At 40.6% G+C, this 16,514-nt stretch overlaps 1 protein-coding gene across 1 annotated transcript in view; it reads right to left on the bottom strand.

Annotated features, from left to right (window-relative positions):
- The window catches only part of LOC127632504 (ephrin type-B receptor 2-like), a 209,332-nt gene that overhangs the window by 60,410 nt on the left and 132,408 nt on the right, over positions 1-16,514 (bottom strand). Inside the window, exons 4-5 of the mRNA XM_052111115.1 lie at positions 6,589-6,744; positions 3,690-4,025 (exon numbers count right to left, since the gene is read on the bottom strand). Coding sequence (XP_051967075.1) covers positions 3,690-4,025; positions 6,589-6,744 — 492 coding nt within the window. The remainder of the gene's footprint in view (positions 1-3,689; positions 4,026-6,588; positions 6,745-16,514) is intronic.

Genomic DNA, 16,514 nt, shown 5'->3' with positions numbered 1-16,514 from the left:
TAATGACAAAATAAGGTGAGAAAGTGGCTTCAAATAAATTGAGTAAATACCAAAATATTGGTATTATGTTTTATTTATTTTTTAGATAAAATCGTTATCAACCTAAATTTTCCTATTGATGCATTCTAGGGCTGGGCAATATGGCAAAAAAAAATATCATCTCGATTTTTATCAAACTTATGGATGATTAATGATTCGATTTTTCAACTTTAAATGTAGTCATTATTCAAATCGTATGTTCTTTATTACAATGCAAGGCAACGTGGTTAGAGAAATCCAAGTTCTTTCCATTATCGGAAACAAAGGTGTGCAAGAAAAATGTACAAATGCACCACTGTGGGAAGATGTCAACAGAGTGCAAATGTAAAATAAATTTAAATCTAATAAACCCAGATGTTCAGAAATAACAGAATCAGAAAACTGCTAAATAATTCTTAGCTTGTCTATGTATTCATTTCCTCTAAACCAAGTCTATCTAGAAAGTAATCTAGAAATCAATATCTATAAATTATCATGTTTATCAAGAAAGTACTCATTGTACAGTATATCAAACAATTCGTGTCTATATTCATAAACTCCTGCAGACAGGCCCTCTACATGTTCACATTACAATTCAACTAGCAAGTCAACAAGTTTGTCAAAATGATCACTTGCCAAAAGTTGCAGTACACTTGAAACACGTCACAGAAAAAAGCATTAATTAACGATCTATCTGAATCATCATGGAAAAGCAGCAGCTGATGTTTGATTCTCCCATATATAGCCTCTCCTTGATTTGAAAGAAAGTGCACGTAACCATCACATAACTAACGCTTTTTTTATGGGTGGAAAGAAAAGAAAGGAGACCGTTCATCAACATGCTCACATGCCTGTATGATAGACGAAGCTAAGCTACAATCACATTGTGTACAATGTTACAGAGATTATTACCACTGTCTTTTATATCAGTCTTCGTGTTGTTAACCTTTCCTGTTGAAGCGTGCCAGATCGGGAGTGGTATTAAGACAAGTGCTATGAATTCTTTTTCTATTCCTTATTCAGCCTTTGGTGGATTTACAACTTATCTAATTATAGCATTTGCAAATTTTTTGCCATTATCTAATTTTCTCGGTTAACAAAATACATAAAACATTTTGTAAAAATTAATTGATTAATCTGAGAAATGTTGTGAAGGTTAGCCAATCATAACATTCATTAATATACATGTCTATCCATCTCATTCATACCAACAGCCTGAGCCAATATTCTGATTTCACACTAAGCATATGTACATATTATGTCTTACATGTTTAATCACCTATTATTTTCATTTATTGCAACACATTTGCACAATCCTATGCTGCACACAACTGATGCAAGGCAGCTAATCCTTGCACAACTATCCTATACTATCAGAAACAGCCTGTATAATTCTAAGCATCTGTGAGAGGGAGGAAACCGTTAATCTAAAAATGAATTATGACACTGCAAGAAACCTTGACTAACAATGTAAGTTGACTTTGGGGGGAAAAATGAATAAAACTCCTTCATAAAATAAATTATGTTGTTTTAAGAAACATTAAAAAGGCCATTCCAAATGCTGAAATATATAATGAATGCTTTCATGTTTGGTCAAAATCTCATCATGCATCCAGACTGCTTTTATAACCAGTCATGTAACATAAATGTAAGCTTTGAGTCGAACTGCACAAATTATCGGCTGTTCTCCAAAGAGAATACGCCCACCTATAAAGCTAAGGGAAAGAAGTTGGCTTTGGTTTCAAAGATGTGTTTCAGCTGATTCAGATGAGGTGAATCTAACAACCCTTCTGTTTTCAGCCGATCAGACATTTCTTGCTCGGAGAAACACTGACAGTCTCAAAATTCAGCTCCCATGGCACTTCCACATATATTCATAAGTCCCCTAAATGTCTCGAGTGCACTTAGTGTAACTGTTGAGAGACTGCATGTAAAAAGTTGAAGTCTTTACTGGAACTCCCTGTCAGTTTATGAGAGTGGGTTTGAGTCCACCCTTCTCCACTTCTGAGACCTGCGGTGCACACATGCATGTTTTCAACTGGTGTATTTGTGCGACAATATTTACATGAATGCATTGTCTCTATGCATACATTTCTGCGGTAAATAGATTATCACAGTTGACTGCGTGCATGCATGTGGGCCAGTGAAATTTGTTTGGAGGGAGTACTCAAATAGTTTGAATCTGTTAAGAGTGCATGAGCACTCGGCTCAAAGCTTTTATTTTTAGTTATATAAGGTTATAATATATAAGATTATATAAGTGTTGTGTGTTTAACTGCCTCTCTTTTCTCAGTGTGATGGTAAAATGCTGAAATCTCTGTACGCTTCCAGCTCTCCAAACATTGCTGCTATCATGTAAACACTCCCAGGATTCAAAGGAGCATCTCTTCCAGCATGCTTTCTGTCCAAAAGACTGGCTTAAACCTCCCTTTGAGAGCCGCAAATGATGGAGAAGTTTTGAATTTTGAAGTTAGCAATGTGTCTTAACCTATTAAAATACTGTTGAGCTTTAGAAAAAGCAGCTTTGTTAAGCTAAAGTAGGGATGGGTCTGATCTGTCTGTAGCCAGCAGGGATGAGGAACTTAATAATGGCTGACTTCGTTTGAGCTCCTAAGAGCTAAGAGTACAGATCTGGCACGATCAACCGCAAATTTTTTCAAGACACATCAAGAACAAATCAATGCTGTAGTCCCTTGGAAATAATTGGAACACGGTAATCAAAACCACAATCGCATGAGCGGAAAAACTCTATTGCCTTTGTGTCTGCTTTTAGTGTGTCTTCCTGCCATGGCCGTTGCTTCAAGAGGGGAACAAGTTTAAAGTATAATCAGTAGCAAGAAGCTGTTTTTCGTTAAAAGTAATCACTGGCTGGAGAAATCGTAGGCTCCGGATAATCTGTCCCGCGATGGTTTGGGTCCGATTCAACGTACATCACGTTGAATTTCTGAGAATTATGTCTAATCTCATGGTGACATGGCGGGATGGTCGTGTGGTTTTTGTGAGCCAGAGAATGTAATAAGGATGTAATCTGTACGTAACAGATCTGTTTAACTCTTGGTTACACATGATGAGCTCACACAGATGGGACTATCTGGACTTCAAACAATCTGTGAATGAATCTGTGGAGTCGAAAACCTCAAGAAGTCCATACAATACATCAAAAGGGTTTATATAAGAAGAAAAGGTTATGTGAAAGTGTAAAAGATGGATAAATGTGCATATTACGGCTCAGACGTTCAATACACCGAGCTGTTGAGTTATTCGTTACATTGTTATTTACGGTGTTGAAAAAGTTGACACTTCGAACTGTATCACAACAATATATTTGGTAAGAAAGTCACACAATTGTCACCTCAAAGCAAAATGCGCTTAAAAATCAAGATTTGTATAATCAAAAAATTATCTCAATGCTTGGGTCTATATGAGGGTTAATATAATATTACCACTGGAGTACAGGAGAGAAGTGTGTACCACAATAAATAAAAAAAAATGCTAATTAAATCAGGAACAAGGAAACAAGGCAACAGATAAAAATGCATTTGCATTGGTGTCCTCAGGTAGTTGGAACTTGTATCTACCCGACAAGGCAAGTGATTGCATCACACGTTGCCACTAATAACTCAACAACAACAAAAAAAGTAAGCAAATAATTCCTGAAGGTATGGACTTACCAGCCTGGTTAGTCGTGATGTTGACTGATGCATATTGGGGCGAATAGGGGCTCTGGTCTGATACGCCGTTGACGGCCTGCACCTCGAAAGTGTACTGCGTGTGGGCCAGCAGGTCGCTTATAAAGACTCTGGTCTCGGTGAGTCCCAGCTGACGTGGAATAAACTGCACATTGTCCCCGCAGCGTGTGCAGCCACCCCGGCCACCTCCGCAGCTCTTGCAGATGATGTTGTAGACCACGTCGTCGCGCCCGCCAGTCTCCCGTGGAGGATACCACTCCAGCATCAGCGATGTCTCGTTCACGCTGGAGATTACGTTTTGAGGGGCTGACGGCACGGCTGAAGACACACATAGAAACATATACAAATTAATAGTATAAATAATAATAGTAATAATAATAGCAATGCATTTTAGTGAATTCTATTGAGAGGACTGTAGTGTGAGAACAGGAAACCAAGGAGGAGAAGATGGGGATGGGATGTCACCCACTTGGTGCAGCTCAATAAAGTGCAATGGTACCTGTCCTCTTTTTCAGCTGTCTTGGTTCTGGTATTTTTTGTTTGTTTTTCACATTCATTATTTCCATAGGGATTTAATAAAACCTTTCATAAAAGAGTGGACTCTTAGTTTTATTCCCTTAAAAACAAAGCTATGAACCAACCAACACCGAGGTGAATCATAACATCACAAACTTTGACTTGAAGCAGAAAAGCATTTGAAAATCTGACAAAAAGTCAAAAATGAAATACTGTATACTTAATGTCTTTCATTAAGGAATTAACTATAATCCCATGAAGCATTGCAAATGATGTAATCATATTTAAAAACCATGGAAAATTTTAACTATTGAGTTAAAGTAAATTATAAGTAGAGGAACATATTACAATTGTAATGCAAAATCTTCAGAAATATGCAAATATTTAAGCAGTTTGAAAGGTGGGAGACTTGATTGCATCATTCACAGTGTGCCATGGAAACGGGCAGTCGCTGCTGAACGCTTTTGGCGTGATTTGGTTTTGCGATTCTCTGATTGGTGTCTTTTCCTCTCAGGATCCTTGGGGTAGTGTAGTTTCTTCACCAGGAAATAGACCATTATTATTATTTGTATTGTATTTCTTTAATGAAGAATAAATAATGCAGACTTTTGGCTTAAACAGAAGTATATACTGTCGATTAAGAGCTCACAGTAGATCTGTCTTTAAAGGTTTTGTAAGTTATCGTTTATGTTCAATTCTGTCTTAAGTAAATGAATGGGATTTTTACTTCCAATTTGTCAAGAACACTTTTTAGTAATCAAGGAAACATACAGATATTATAATCACCATTTAAGCAATCATCAATCATTAATATGCCTACTTTATGGCCTTTGCATCAGGATCCTATGATGCCTTAAAATGCTCCCTCCAAAGGCAGCTCACTAGGTTTTGGAACAGAGCAAATGTGCGGAACATGACAGAACATGTGCTAACCACAAAGCCATGGGCATGGCTCGTGCATGGCTTGATTATCAATGTTTGATGGGTTGATTGCAAAATACAATTAAATTACAGAGTTTAATTTGCACAACTGTGTATTTTCATCATGTTAATTAAAATTACGACAAAAATAATGATGGTGAAACTCATTATCCTCATGAGGATTCACATTGTATGGGTTGCATGAAAAGTATATCTGAATGAGAGTGAGAGCAAACCAAACAAAGCACACCTCCGAGACCTCCCTCTGACTGGCAGCCAACTAAAGCTAACAATGCCCTGTGTTTATCCTCCACAGCCATGTGCTCACAATTACTGTGGGTGATCCTCTAGGGGGCAAATGAGGTAAACAAGTAACAACTCTCCGCCCCTTGCCCTTTTAAAAGAAGTCCAAAAATGATGGAGTCTCCAATCGATAACTTATTTACAGCTGTTTAAGCCATGAGGCCATAAAGAGGCATCCTGGTCTTAAGCTACGGCTGTTAAAGCCTCTTAGTCGCATGCAAAGCTGTTTTGTAAACATCCCATTCCCAGGTTAGTGGGCGGTAATGGCTGCCGTTAACAACTGCCGTCTCCTCTCTTTACTCAAGCCAAGGCCCACAGAGCTTCAACTCTGAGACATGATGCTGCTCTCTTATTTACAACAGCTGCTCTTCTCCCAGGGCCAGGCTTTTTTTTTTGTCGAAAACCCAAATTATTGCTTCATTTCTCCTTCTTCTCTGCCCCCACCTCCCTTCTTTCAGTGAGTGACAAAACCATGTCACTCACAATAGCAAAGGAGCCATCTCTCTCTTTGTCTTCTTGGTCTCATCGGTCTCAACAATAGGGCAGTGGCTCTGTTGAACTCAGCCTGACCTGAAGTCAGAAGGTATGACATGGAAAAATATGACTTCCTTGATTAACCAGCATAACCAGAAAAACCATACTGGACAACCAGCTGGTGAACAAGGTGGTCCACCAGCACTAAGCCAACATTAACCAGCATAAACCAGCATGGGAATTGCATGGTTGTTAAGCTAGTTTTTACAGTGTTGGGGTATGGAGTATTTAAAAGTAGCAATGCTACTTAATTACAGCTTGCTACTTTTTCCATTGAGTAACTTTGTAGCATAATTATTTGCGCACAATGTGACATAAAAACGGGGTTTTTTTTATCATGCAGCACCACTACTAGGGCTGTCACAATTACGAAATTAGGCTGTCGATTAATTGTCAAACAAATAATTGAGATTATAATGATTAATTGTCTGTTTTAGGGCTATGATGAGTAATTGTCTCATTTAGGCCATTCACGAATTAATTGTCCTTTTAGGCGTTTATGTGACCAAACATAAGAATAATCAGTATAAGATTGTTCATGCTCTCAGTTTCAAAGTAACTGCAACACCAGGTTTGCATGTGGATGGATATAAAGCATAGAACATACTTGTACAGGGCATCTGTAAAGGGTCTGAATCCGTGCGGTAATATCCATTTCGGCAGACGCAGTTGGTGGCTCCTTCATTGGTGGTGCGGCTGTTGATTGGGCACTGCAGGCATTTCTCGTCACCTTGCGCCGTCTTGAAGAAACCCGAAGGGCATGCTGAAACAGAGACAGAGAAAGCAATGAGACAAGATACAGGGAAGAGAGTCGACTTTTTAATATTACATGATTGCCAAGGGCTGTAGCATGCCAGAAAAATAATGGCCCACTGGAGTCTAGGTAAAACACTCTTTAGAGCATTCCACACATGTAAAGTGCAGCGATACAGCCAGTTAAATACAGTTCCATGTGCAGTATACAAGCTAAATAACTGAAATCCTGCACTCTTGCGTGTTGTGTGAAACAACTTCCTTTGATCTGCTCATGGGTTTGCGGTCACAAGGGGACAATAGAGTAACTCTCGATTGTTTATTCAATTATTCTGGACGAAGCCTTTTCCTATTATTCAGGTAGCTAGGTAGAAATCAACACGTAAACATTTTAACTAACTAACTTGCTTAGCAACATTCTCTTCAAATGGTTCCTCCACCATTCCAGTGGTTTACCTGACAGAAAACTGCTAAAATCGTTGGGAATTCAACGTGTACTTGCGTTGAGTTATGAATTGTGTTCTAATGCATTTTGAAACGCATCAATACATGATGCACAGCTAGAATCATTTGCATTCACGTACAAGCACAGAGTATATTTTTGGGGTAACTCCCGAATAATGCACAACACAGCTTCCAACATTGTGGCCAAGATATGCTTCCTTCCTTTTGCTGAATCTTGCACACATGGGACAACCCCTATCTCTGTTGGTGCCGGAATCCCTCCCAGAATTCAATGTACCTGCAAAGGTACAGTGTCAAGTGCTGTTTTTAGGCCAGAACAGCTGGGTCAAAGAGTTCTCTACAGGTAACACATACATACACTGTAAAAAAATTCTGTAATTTTAACAATAAAAGACTGTAAAATTGCTACAGAAATAAAACATTAATTGATGAATGAATATTATCTGTAAAATATTGTAATGTATTTTAAAAGACAATACAGTAGTTTTTAACAATAAAATGTTGTAAACATTACATTTATTAGATGTAAAAAGTATGATTTTCCTGTATAATTAATGGTAAAAATTTACATTGTTTAACAAGACAGTGCAGTACATGTACTTTTTACAATTGTTAAAATGACAGTAAAAAATAATAATAGGGAGTTCCCACAATTCCCTGCATGACCCATCATATTTCATTATATTTGATGAGAATAGTTATGTTTCTTCATATTTTTTATATCAGATATGTACATTGGGGTGGTCTGTGTTATATAAATCTGCTCACAATCTATCACAATGCTGTTTCAGTGTGCTAACATGGCAACCTCCACCACCCCACCACCACCAGTTGAGTATGTCCTGCACGGGGGTAGGCTCCTCGCCCCTGCCGCCTATCTCGGATATGACGGTTCCAAGTACAACTTCTTCAGACCGCCAGACGGGGCTTACGCCAAAGAGAGACATACATTTTCTATTTTATATTCATCAAATAAATGTGATCTTACATTTCACTCAAGCCTGTGAGTCTTCCTCATAGAACTGACATAAAAAGAAGAAAACTCCCTATTCATCTCCTCATTAAACACCATCGAGACACACACTTTGTTTATTTAAATTTTTTTCTTTATGACCGTAATGCTGAAGATCAAGTTCACCCTCTATATTATCTAAACATATCCCACTGACAACACTTTTTTCAAATCTATCTAATCATATTATATTACTGTAAAATCATATCATAATCCAGCATTAATTTACTGCATAATGTGTCACCGTGATTTCAGAGAGACTAAATTACTTTCAACAGTAGCCTAAAACAATATCTAAATAAATATTTGGCTATTTGGAAAATATGGTGGACAAGATGACATTAGCTGAAAAGGTAAGTAATATCAGAGGCTGAAAAATGTATTAATAAGATTACATTTATATTTTATTTTTATTTTGTAATAACATATACTGATAAATTGTGCACAATGAGACCAGGAACATATACAGTATATATTTAAGTAGAGTAGATATAAAAAAAAATCAGAGATAAACTAAATAATGCAATTCTTGCAAAAGCATGTTTCCACAGACTTTAAAGACATTTGAGAGATTTGTACATGTATAAGTGCAATTCAATAATTGGTCCTAATATTAAATAAAACAAAAAATAAATAAATAGCATTTAATTTATTCATAAAAAAACACAGATCCACAGATTACAACAAAACCCCTTATCTAGGACTATCTTTAAATACACAACACGACAAGTATACGATCTTGTATAACTGGTCATGCTGCGTTTCGTGCTGTAGATTCAAAAGAGCCGACTGATAAGATTAATTCATTCAGGAAATAGACTACACTGGTCATGCTATATGTTTTACACTTAAGATTTAAAAGAACTAACTCATTATAATTATTTATTTGGAAATCGGACTATACCGGGTGTGATGAGAATGAGGGCTGTATGTTTCGCACTGTAGAACTGACTCATTAGAGTCATTCGTTTGTGATTCGGACTAAACTGGTCACAATGTATGTTTAGCATGTAGATTCAAATGAACCAGCTTGTAAAAGTAATTAGTTCGGGAATGGTTCTGGTTACTCTGTGTTTAATGCTGTAGGAGTTTTCATGTACAAATACTGGAATTCCCTGGAGGGCTTTCAGAACTGGCAAGTTGTCATGTTGCAGCTTCCCTTACCAAACAAACAAAGCACTTCCCAACCAGTGGGAAAACTAATGAGCAGTTGGCAAGGATGAACACCACATTGCTGTATAGTGCATCCCTCTACACTTACCCAGCCCTGAGATTGATAGAAAAAGCCCACATCAGACCAGAGCCCGTGAAAGCCTACATCCACACACACATCTGGAGTGAAAGACCGCCTCGACTGGCCAAGTTTGAAAAACCCATCACCCTATTCCTGATGGGTAACCTTGCTTACACGCCAAATGGCTTGAACACACCTTCAATATCTCAACCACTTTAAGGGAGATAAAAGCAATAAAGCACAGACACTTCAGCCTCCATGGTCTTAGCTGGCAATCACAGCAAGGATTGGAGCAGCAGGCGGGCCAAGGAAAATGTCTGTTGGCCAGTATATTTGGAGAAAGCAACTCCAGTCATGGTTCAATCGTGCTCTTTAACACGTGCAAATAAGCTGGACTGTACCTCCGCAGAGTTCTTTCAGCTCAATTACAGGGAGCAGAGGTTAACTAGTGCCTAGTGGTCATTTAAGGGGAGCTGTTATTTCAGTGAAATACTTCAGACAGAAAGGGCGCTATTCCCCATTTCCTCTCACCTACTCGCTCGGACTGGTTCACTCGATCCCATTTCAACACCTCTGTGAACCACAGGACCAGCCCAGCATTCAGAAACACTTTACACTCCCACACAAACACACACACATATATGTTTTTACATTCCATCTCTGCACTCAACACATCCGTGCTCTTTCTCTTTTTGTAAAAACACCCACACACTTTCTCCCTCTTAAGAGTTTAAGCAAACTTAGTCTTTCCCAAATCCAGCTGACAAGCTCCAATAAGCCTGAACCAGGAATCTGACAGCTCTCCCGCATTTAGCACACACACATGTATGCATGCATACACACAAAAACCACTTGCGATATTTCCCAGTGTAAAAGCATGGCTAAAAAATACATTGTTAAATCCCACAATCCCATCTGAACAAGAGTATATAATGAACGTTTAGCCATGGACTGTTGGAAAAAACATACAATTTGAAAGTGAAAGAGCACCTCTGGTTTAAAACTAGTTTTGACATGTTTTTCTTTCCAGATGATGTATGGTAAAACTAGCCATATGTAAAGTGAAATATGAGGCTTGTGCATCCGGAGAAAGTTTCATTGGAGTCACCAAGACAGGCGTGACTGCAACGTTTCATGACTTAGGTTGGAACACAATTTGCTAAAAACGGAAAGAAAGATAATCAAACGCAGCAATGGCAAACAATGGAAAACAGAATGGGCCCACATTAAATAAGGTCAAGGAGAGAGAAAAAAGGGATAGGAAGCAGAGTGAAAACTGTAGAGAGAGAGAAAGTACTTCAAATATGTAAAAACAGTTGTTTTAAGACCTGATCTCACAGGCTGACGAACCCTATGGTGTAAACTAGTCCTAAAAAGACATTTGTGTGCCTACTGAAAGTCTCTAGTGCCTCCAGTGGCACCAAACGGAATTGCAAAAATAATGATTGTTTTCAAACAGGTTTCCCGAACACCTTTTTTCCCCAAAGTCAACCAACAAGTAGCTTAATGAAGAGTTGTTTATGCATATAAAGATGGCATATGGGTCAATGACGTGACTATTTTTTTTCCCAGATCTATTACATTTTTAAATACTGTACATTAAAAAGGCAATTCATACTAAACAATTACTTGAATACAACTCTTCTATGCTGAACATGTTTCAATTACTGAGCTCAAAGTCATTTTGATATTTTCTTCTGGGGCTGTACAGACAGACAGAACAAATTTAAGTCTCATTAAAAAAAATAAAACTTGAAAAAAGATACGTTGGTATGAGTAATGAATAATAGTAAAAAAAAAAAAGAAGAAAATGGTAAAAAAAAAAAAAATAACCCTTCAGACCCTCACAATATATGTGAAGTAATATATATATATATATATTGTTAATGGTTCAACCACTTTTTAAAGTCATCAAATCAATGTTTTTTTGCAGAATGCTATAAATGATTTTTTTATTTTTTTATTTATGAAACCACCATTTAGTAATCGTGCAACATTTATGGATTTATAAAATATTTCTCATTTTGATCACTTTGGACAACCTTATTGGTCAATGACCCAAATGACAACGTATATGGTCGGGTTGTTGACGAAAATAAATAAATAAATAAACAAATAGAAAAACAACGAGAGTGCCCGGCCTCCCTCCACAAACTCTGCCGGTATCTAAAAGAGGGTTAGCATATGCCACATTGATTAAGGATGGAGGAGGAAGGCACTGAGTGACCACCACTTGCTGTCTTGTCATGACCTTCCATGTCTCCCTACTTGCTTCCAGATGGTTCCATCCAACCAATTGAAATGTCTGCCAGCACAAATCCCTGCTCAAAATGTGGGGACTGTGTTAAACATGGCTGCTGAAGCGTGCATGTCAACTTGCAGATCTAGTCCCATGTTGTAGATGTGGCAGCCCTGCTTAGAAGAATGCAATTTGAAAATGAAGAGAAAAGCAGTGTCAGCTGTAGCCCTAGGGACAAGAGAAATCCTGATTAAAGAGCACATCCTAGCTTTGATATAGCTCATATCCAAATTAGAAACTGTCACGTTGTTTGATCACAATGTTTCTCTTTTTCTCCTGCTTTGTATTTTGGTGCGAATTCAAAACCTGTTTTTACTGCAGATGACAAATAAGGATACTTTTGAGGCATATTGGACCCTTTGGTCTCTTTTTGACGTGTGTGATGAATCGTATTATTTAGAGAGGAAGAGAGGAAGTAATTTCAAAATGCCTCAGATTTAATTTTAAACTCAATTTGCTCCAGATCGCCTCAAAGGTTCAAAGCCTGGCGTCGAAGAAGAACTCGATTGTCGCATTTCAATGACTACGGAACACGAACCGCCTTCTGCTCTTTCAAACCCTCTCTTGCTTGCGTTTATTACTTTTAATAACACCTGCAGACTGAGAAAAAGGTAGCAGTAGCATAATGGGAGGCTTAGTGAGCTGAGTGAGTGAATTCCTGTTGTGAGGGTGTGCTTGGGTGCCAGAATACTAGTCATGTTTTATTACAGGTAATTTGCTGGTGATTTCAAAGATTGCCAGAGTATTTCATCCAGGCTGATTTACATGGGTGCTAAAGAAATAGTCGTAGACCCAGATGGCTGCGTGTGCTGGATCTGGTTGGTGGCATGGCAGGAATGTGTGTGTGTATATGTGCCGGCAGATATGGCTCCTCCAGCTGCGTCCACTTCAGGAGCTAATCGGTGCTGAAGCCAGTAGTGCAAATAATGGCAGCAGTGCAGCAAAACCTCTCTGCCTGGCATTTTCATCATGGCTGCCTTGGCGCTGCATAGCATTCTCTCCGGACGCTGATGGCTGTACACAGTGCCCAGTCCAACCATTCAGGATAAACGCATGACCTGGTCACTAATGCACACATGCGGGCATGCAATGAACATTTGTATAACCCAACCCATACCCTCATACTCCGAGTCCTCCATTCCCAACCAGAACAAAAAGGGCCCTTTGTCTGGGGGTGACTGTAGCTGTGACAAACTCCCCTCCCCTTTTTTTTCCGCAGACTGTCTAGTCAGCCACTCAAAACTGGCTTGAAAGTACTGCATTTATTTAAAGCTACATTAAAGAGAGACAAGGGACAGAGGTGTACTGTATATGTATTTGTGAATGTGGGTAAGGGCCGATGTGTACATGAAGAGAAATGCATGGGGGAAAAAAGAAAATTAAGAACCAATGGTTGCCTGGTTTTGTAAGCACAGCAAAAAATCTGATGAAAGGGAAATGGGGCATCTTTGGATGGTTGAAGTATTGTGATGGGTTGAATTTCTGTCACACATCCTTCAGACTCGTTATTATGAGAAAATGAGAAAATCACTATTTGCTATTGGCTGAAAACTTTAGCAGCTTTAAAAAGTATTCATGTATTCTATCTAATAATAATACAGTGAAGACTATACTGGTATATAAAGTAAAGTTTTGTCACATTACTTATTTCAATTTCTTAATGTTTGAATCCTTGATGCTGCAGTTAAAAACATAAAGCACAGTCTTTCTAATTTGCATCTTTGTTGAATTGTTTTGATTTGTTCTATTGCATGTAATTTGTTTCTTTGTTCTAATTATATTACTGACTATTACTGTTTACTTAATATAATAATTATATTACGACTATTACTGTCTTAAATAATACAAATAATATTTACTCAAAAAATTAGTTGGTAGTACTCCACATAGCCAGAGCACATTTAGAACAGCTTTAGGCTTTAATCACACATCAAATAGTTTTCAATTGACCCAGAAGTGCCATAAAACGGTATTTTACCAACATATATTCCAAAAATAGTGTGAGATACTCAGGAATGATACCTGAATTTGGAATACCCAATTGCCAATGCACTCTAAGTCCTCATGCGTAGGTGGCAGAGGACGAATCTTAGTTACATCTGTGTCTGAGACATCAATCCATGCATCTTATCAGGTGGCTTGTTCAGGGCGTTTCCACAGAGACGTAACGCGTGTGGAGGCCCACGCTATTCTCCGCAGCATCCATGCACATCTCACCACGCATCCCATCGAGAGCGAGAACCACATTTAGGCGACCACAAGGAGGTTAACCCAACATGACTCTACCCACCCTAGCAGCTGTGCCAATTGATTGCTTAGGGAGCCTGACTGGAGTCACTCAGCACACCCTGGATTCGAACTTGCGACTCTAGGTGTGGTAGTCAGCATCTTTACTTACTGAGCTACCCAGGCCCCCGAGCCTGATTTTAAATGAGCATGATTACATGTACACCAATACACTGATAACTATCAAAAATCAGCATATTAAAAAAATCTGACAACGTGAGAAAACGTATCGGTTACCTAACGTAACCTCGGTTCTCTCTAGATGAGGGAACGAGTATTGCGTAAGCTAGCTTACGCTACGGGAAAGATTCATCTTTTCTGAGATATTGAAGCCAAAAAATTATCCTTAATTTTTGTATCCATTGTCAACGCAGTGCGGCAGCTGCAGACCTTGAGCGGGCTAGCTAGCGAGCTCATAGGTTGCTCTGCGGCAACTGCTGCAGCCTATAGACGAGCTTGGGCGAACTCGCATCCAATGAGAGGCGTCCGCGCGCTCACTGCATCAAAGCCCGCCAAAAAGGGCGTGACTAGAGTGCATATAAGCGTAGTTCGTAGGCTGGAACCCTGGTTTTCATTGACTGAAGCGAAAAGTCGCTCGTGGCGCGAGCACGGCCGGCTACGCAATACTCGTTCCCTCATCTAGAGAGAACCGAGGTTACGTTAGGTAACCGATACGTTCTCTTACGAGAGGTTCTCTCGTATTGCGTAAGCTAGCTTACGCTACGGGAACCCATTGTCAACGCCGTGCGCGCCAAGCATCCACTGTATAAGCCCCAGGGAATTAAGGGGGACCCGGGGAGCCCTTATGAGTGGGGAAATAATATTTGGCCGGCAAGAATGCGGGTCATTGATTGTGTAATACATAAGCACATAGTAGGACGGGAACGACAGAGCGGCGGTGCCGGTCTGTGTGGAATGTGTCCCATCAGTGCAGCTCACCAGGGGAGCTGTAGCGTATTAAACCGCTAGTAGTTTTGCCTGCAGAGCGGGCACTTCCATATTGTAAAATCTGACAAAGGTGGAGGGGAAGTCCATCCCGCTGCCACACATATGTCGTGAATGGAAATTCCGCTGGACCATGCCCACGAGGATGCCATGCCTCTAGTGGAGTGAGCCCTAATGCCCAACGGGCATGGCAGGTCTTTTGACGCGTATGCAGCAGCAATAGCGTCCACTATCCATCTAGATAGTGTCTGTTTCGAGGCGGCGAGACCTTTGGTGCGCCCTCCGAACGAAACGAAAAGCTGCTCGGAGCGTCTGAAAGCAGCGGAGCGTGCAGTATACAATTTCAGTGCTCTGACCGGGCAAAGGAGATTGGCGTCGCGTTCAGCTATCCGGTGCTGGCAGCGCCGATAGGGAAATGACCTGTGCTCTGAAAGGAGTACCGATCACCTTGGGAACATAGCCGTGTCTAGGCTTTAAAATGACCTTGGAGTCACTTGGTCCAAACTCAAGACACGCAGCGCTGACAGACAGCGCGTGAAGGTCTCCCACACGTTTGACTGATGACAGGGCAGTCAGAAAAACGGTTTTGAGTGAAAGGTATTTCAAATCCACGGATTGAAGTGGTTCGAAAGGGGGCTTTCATAGTTTCGAGAACTATAGAAAGATCCCAGATAGGAACCGATGGGGGGCGCGGGGGTTCATCCTTCTAGCTCCCCTGAGGAAGCGGATGACCAGCTCGTTTTACCCCATGACTGGCCGTGCAGGGGTTCAGCGAACGCCGCAACGGCCGCCACATACACTTTGAGCGTGGATGGGGATCTGCCCTCATCCAGCAGCTCTTGTAGAAATACGAGCAGCGACGACACCCCACATGTCCGTGGGTCCAGGTCTCTGTCGGTGCACCATTTTGAGAACACAGACCATTTTGACGCATAGAGTCTTCTCGTGGAAGGGGCTCTAGCGTGTATGATGGTGTTTATTACTCCTTCTGGCAGAGCGACGGGTAGTCGTTGATCACCCACGCATGCAGCGCCCAGCGCTCTGGGTGGGGATGCCAGATTGTGCCGCGAGCTTGAGAGAGGAGATCTGCTCTCACTGGGATGGGCCACGGCGCTGTCAGTGACAGCTGCGTAAGCTCCGGGAACCATGTCTGATTCTCCCAACGCGGGGCTATGAGGAGCACCGAGTGACGCGTTTCCCTGATCCTCTGCATTACCTGTGGCAATAGCGAGACGGGAGGGAAGGCGTAAAGCGGGCGTCTGGGCCAGTCCTGGGCCAGCGCGTCCTCGCTTTCGAGAAAAATACTGGGCAGTGAGAGTTCTCTTTGGACGCAAAGAGGTCTATCTCTGCTCTGCCGAATAGGTGCCATAACGTCTGGACTGTTTGAGCGTGCAGGGACCATTCCCCTGGGGGAATATTGTCTCTGGACAGTCTGTCCGGGCCGTCGTTCAGGTGGCCTGGCACGTGCGTCGCCCTCAGCGAGCGCAGGTGGCACTGGGACCAACTCAGTATGCGTTTTGTCAGATGGAAGAGGTTCCT

This window comes from Xyrauchen texanus, chromosome 39, assembly GCF_025860055.1.
Source record: "Xyrauchen texanus isolate HMW12.3.18 chromosome 39, RBS_HiC_50CHRs, whole genome shotgun sequence".
NCBI lineage: Eukaryota > Metazoa > Chordata > Actinopteri > Cypriniformes > Catostomidae > Xyrauchen > Xyrauchen texanus.
Note: the sequence above shows the minus strand (reverse complement) of the source record. Positions and strands in the feature narration are given on the sequence as shown.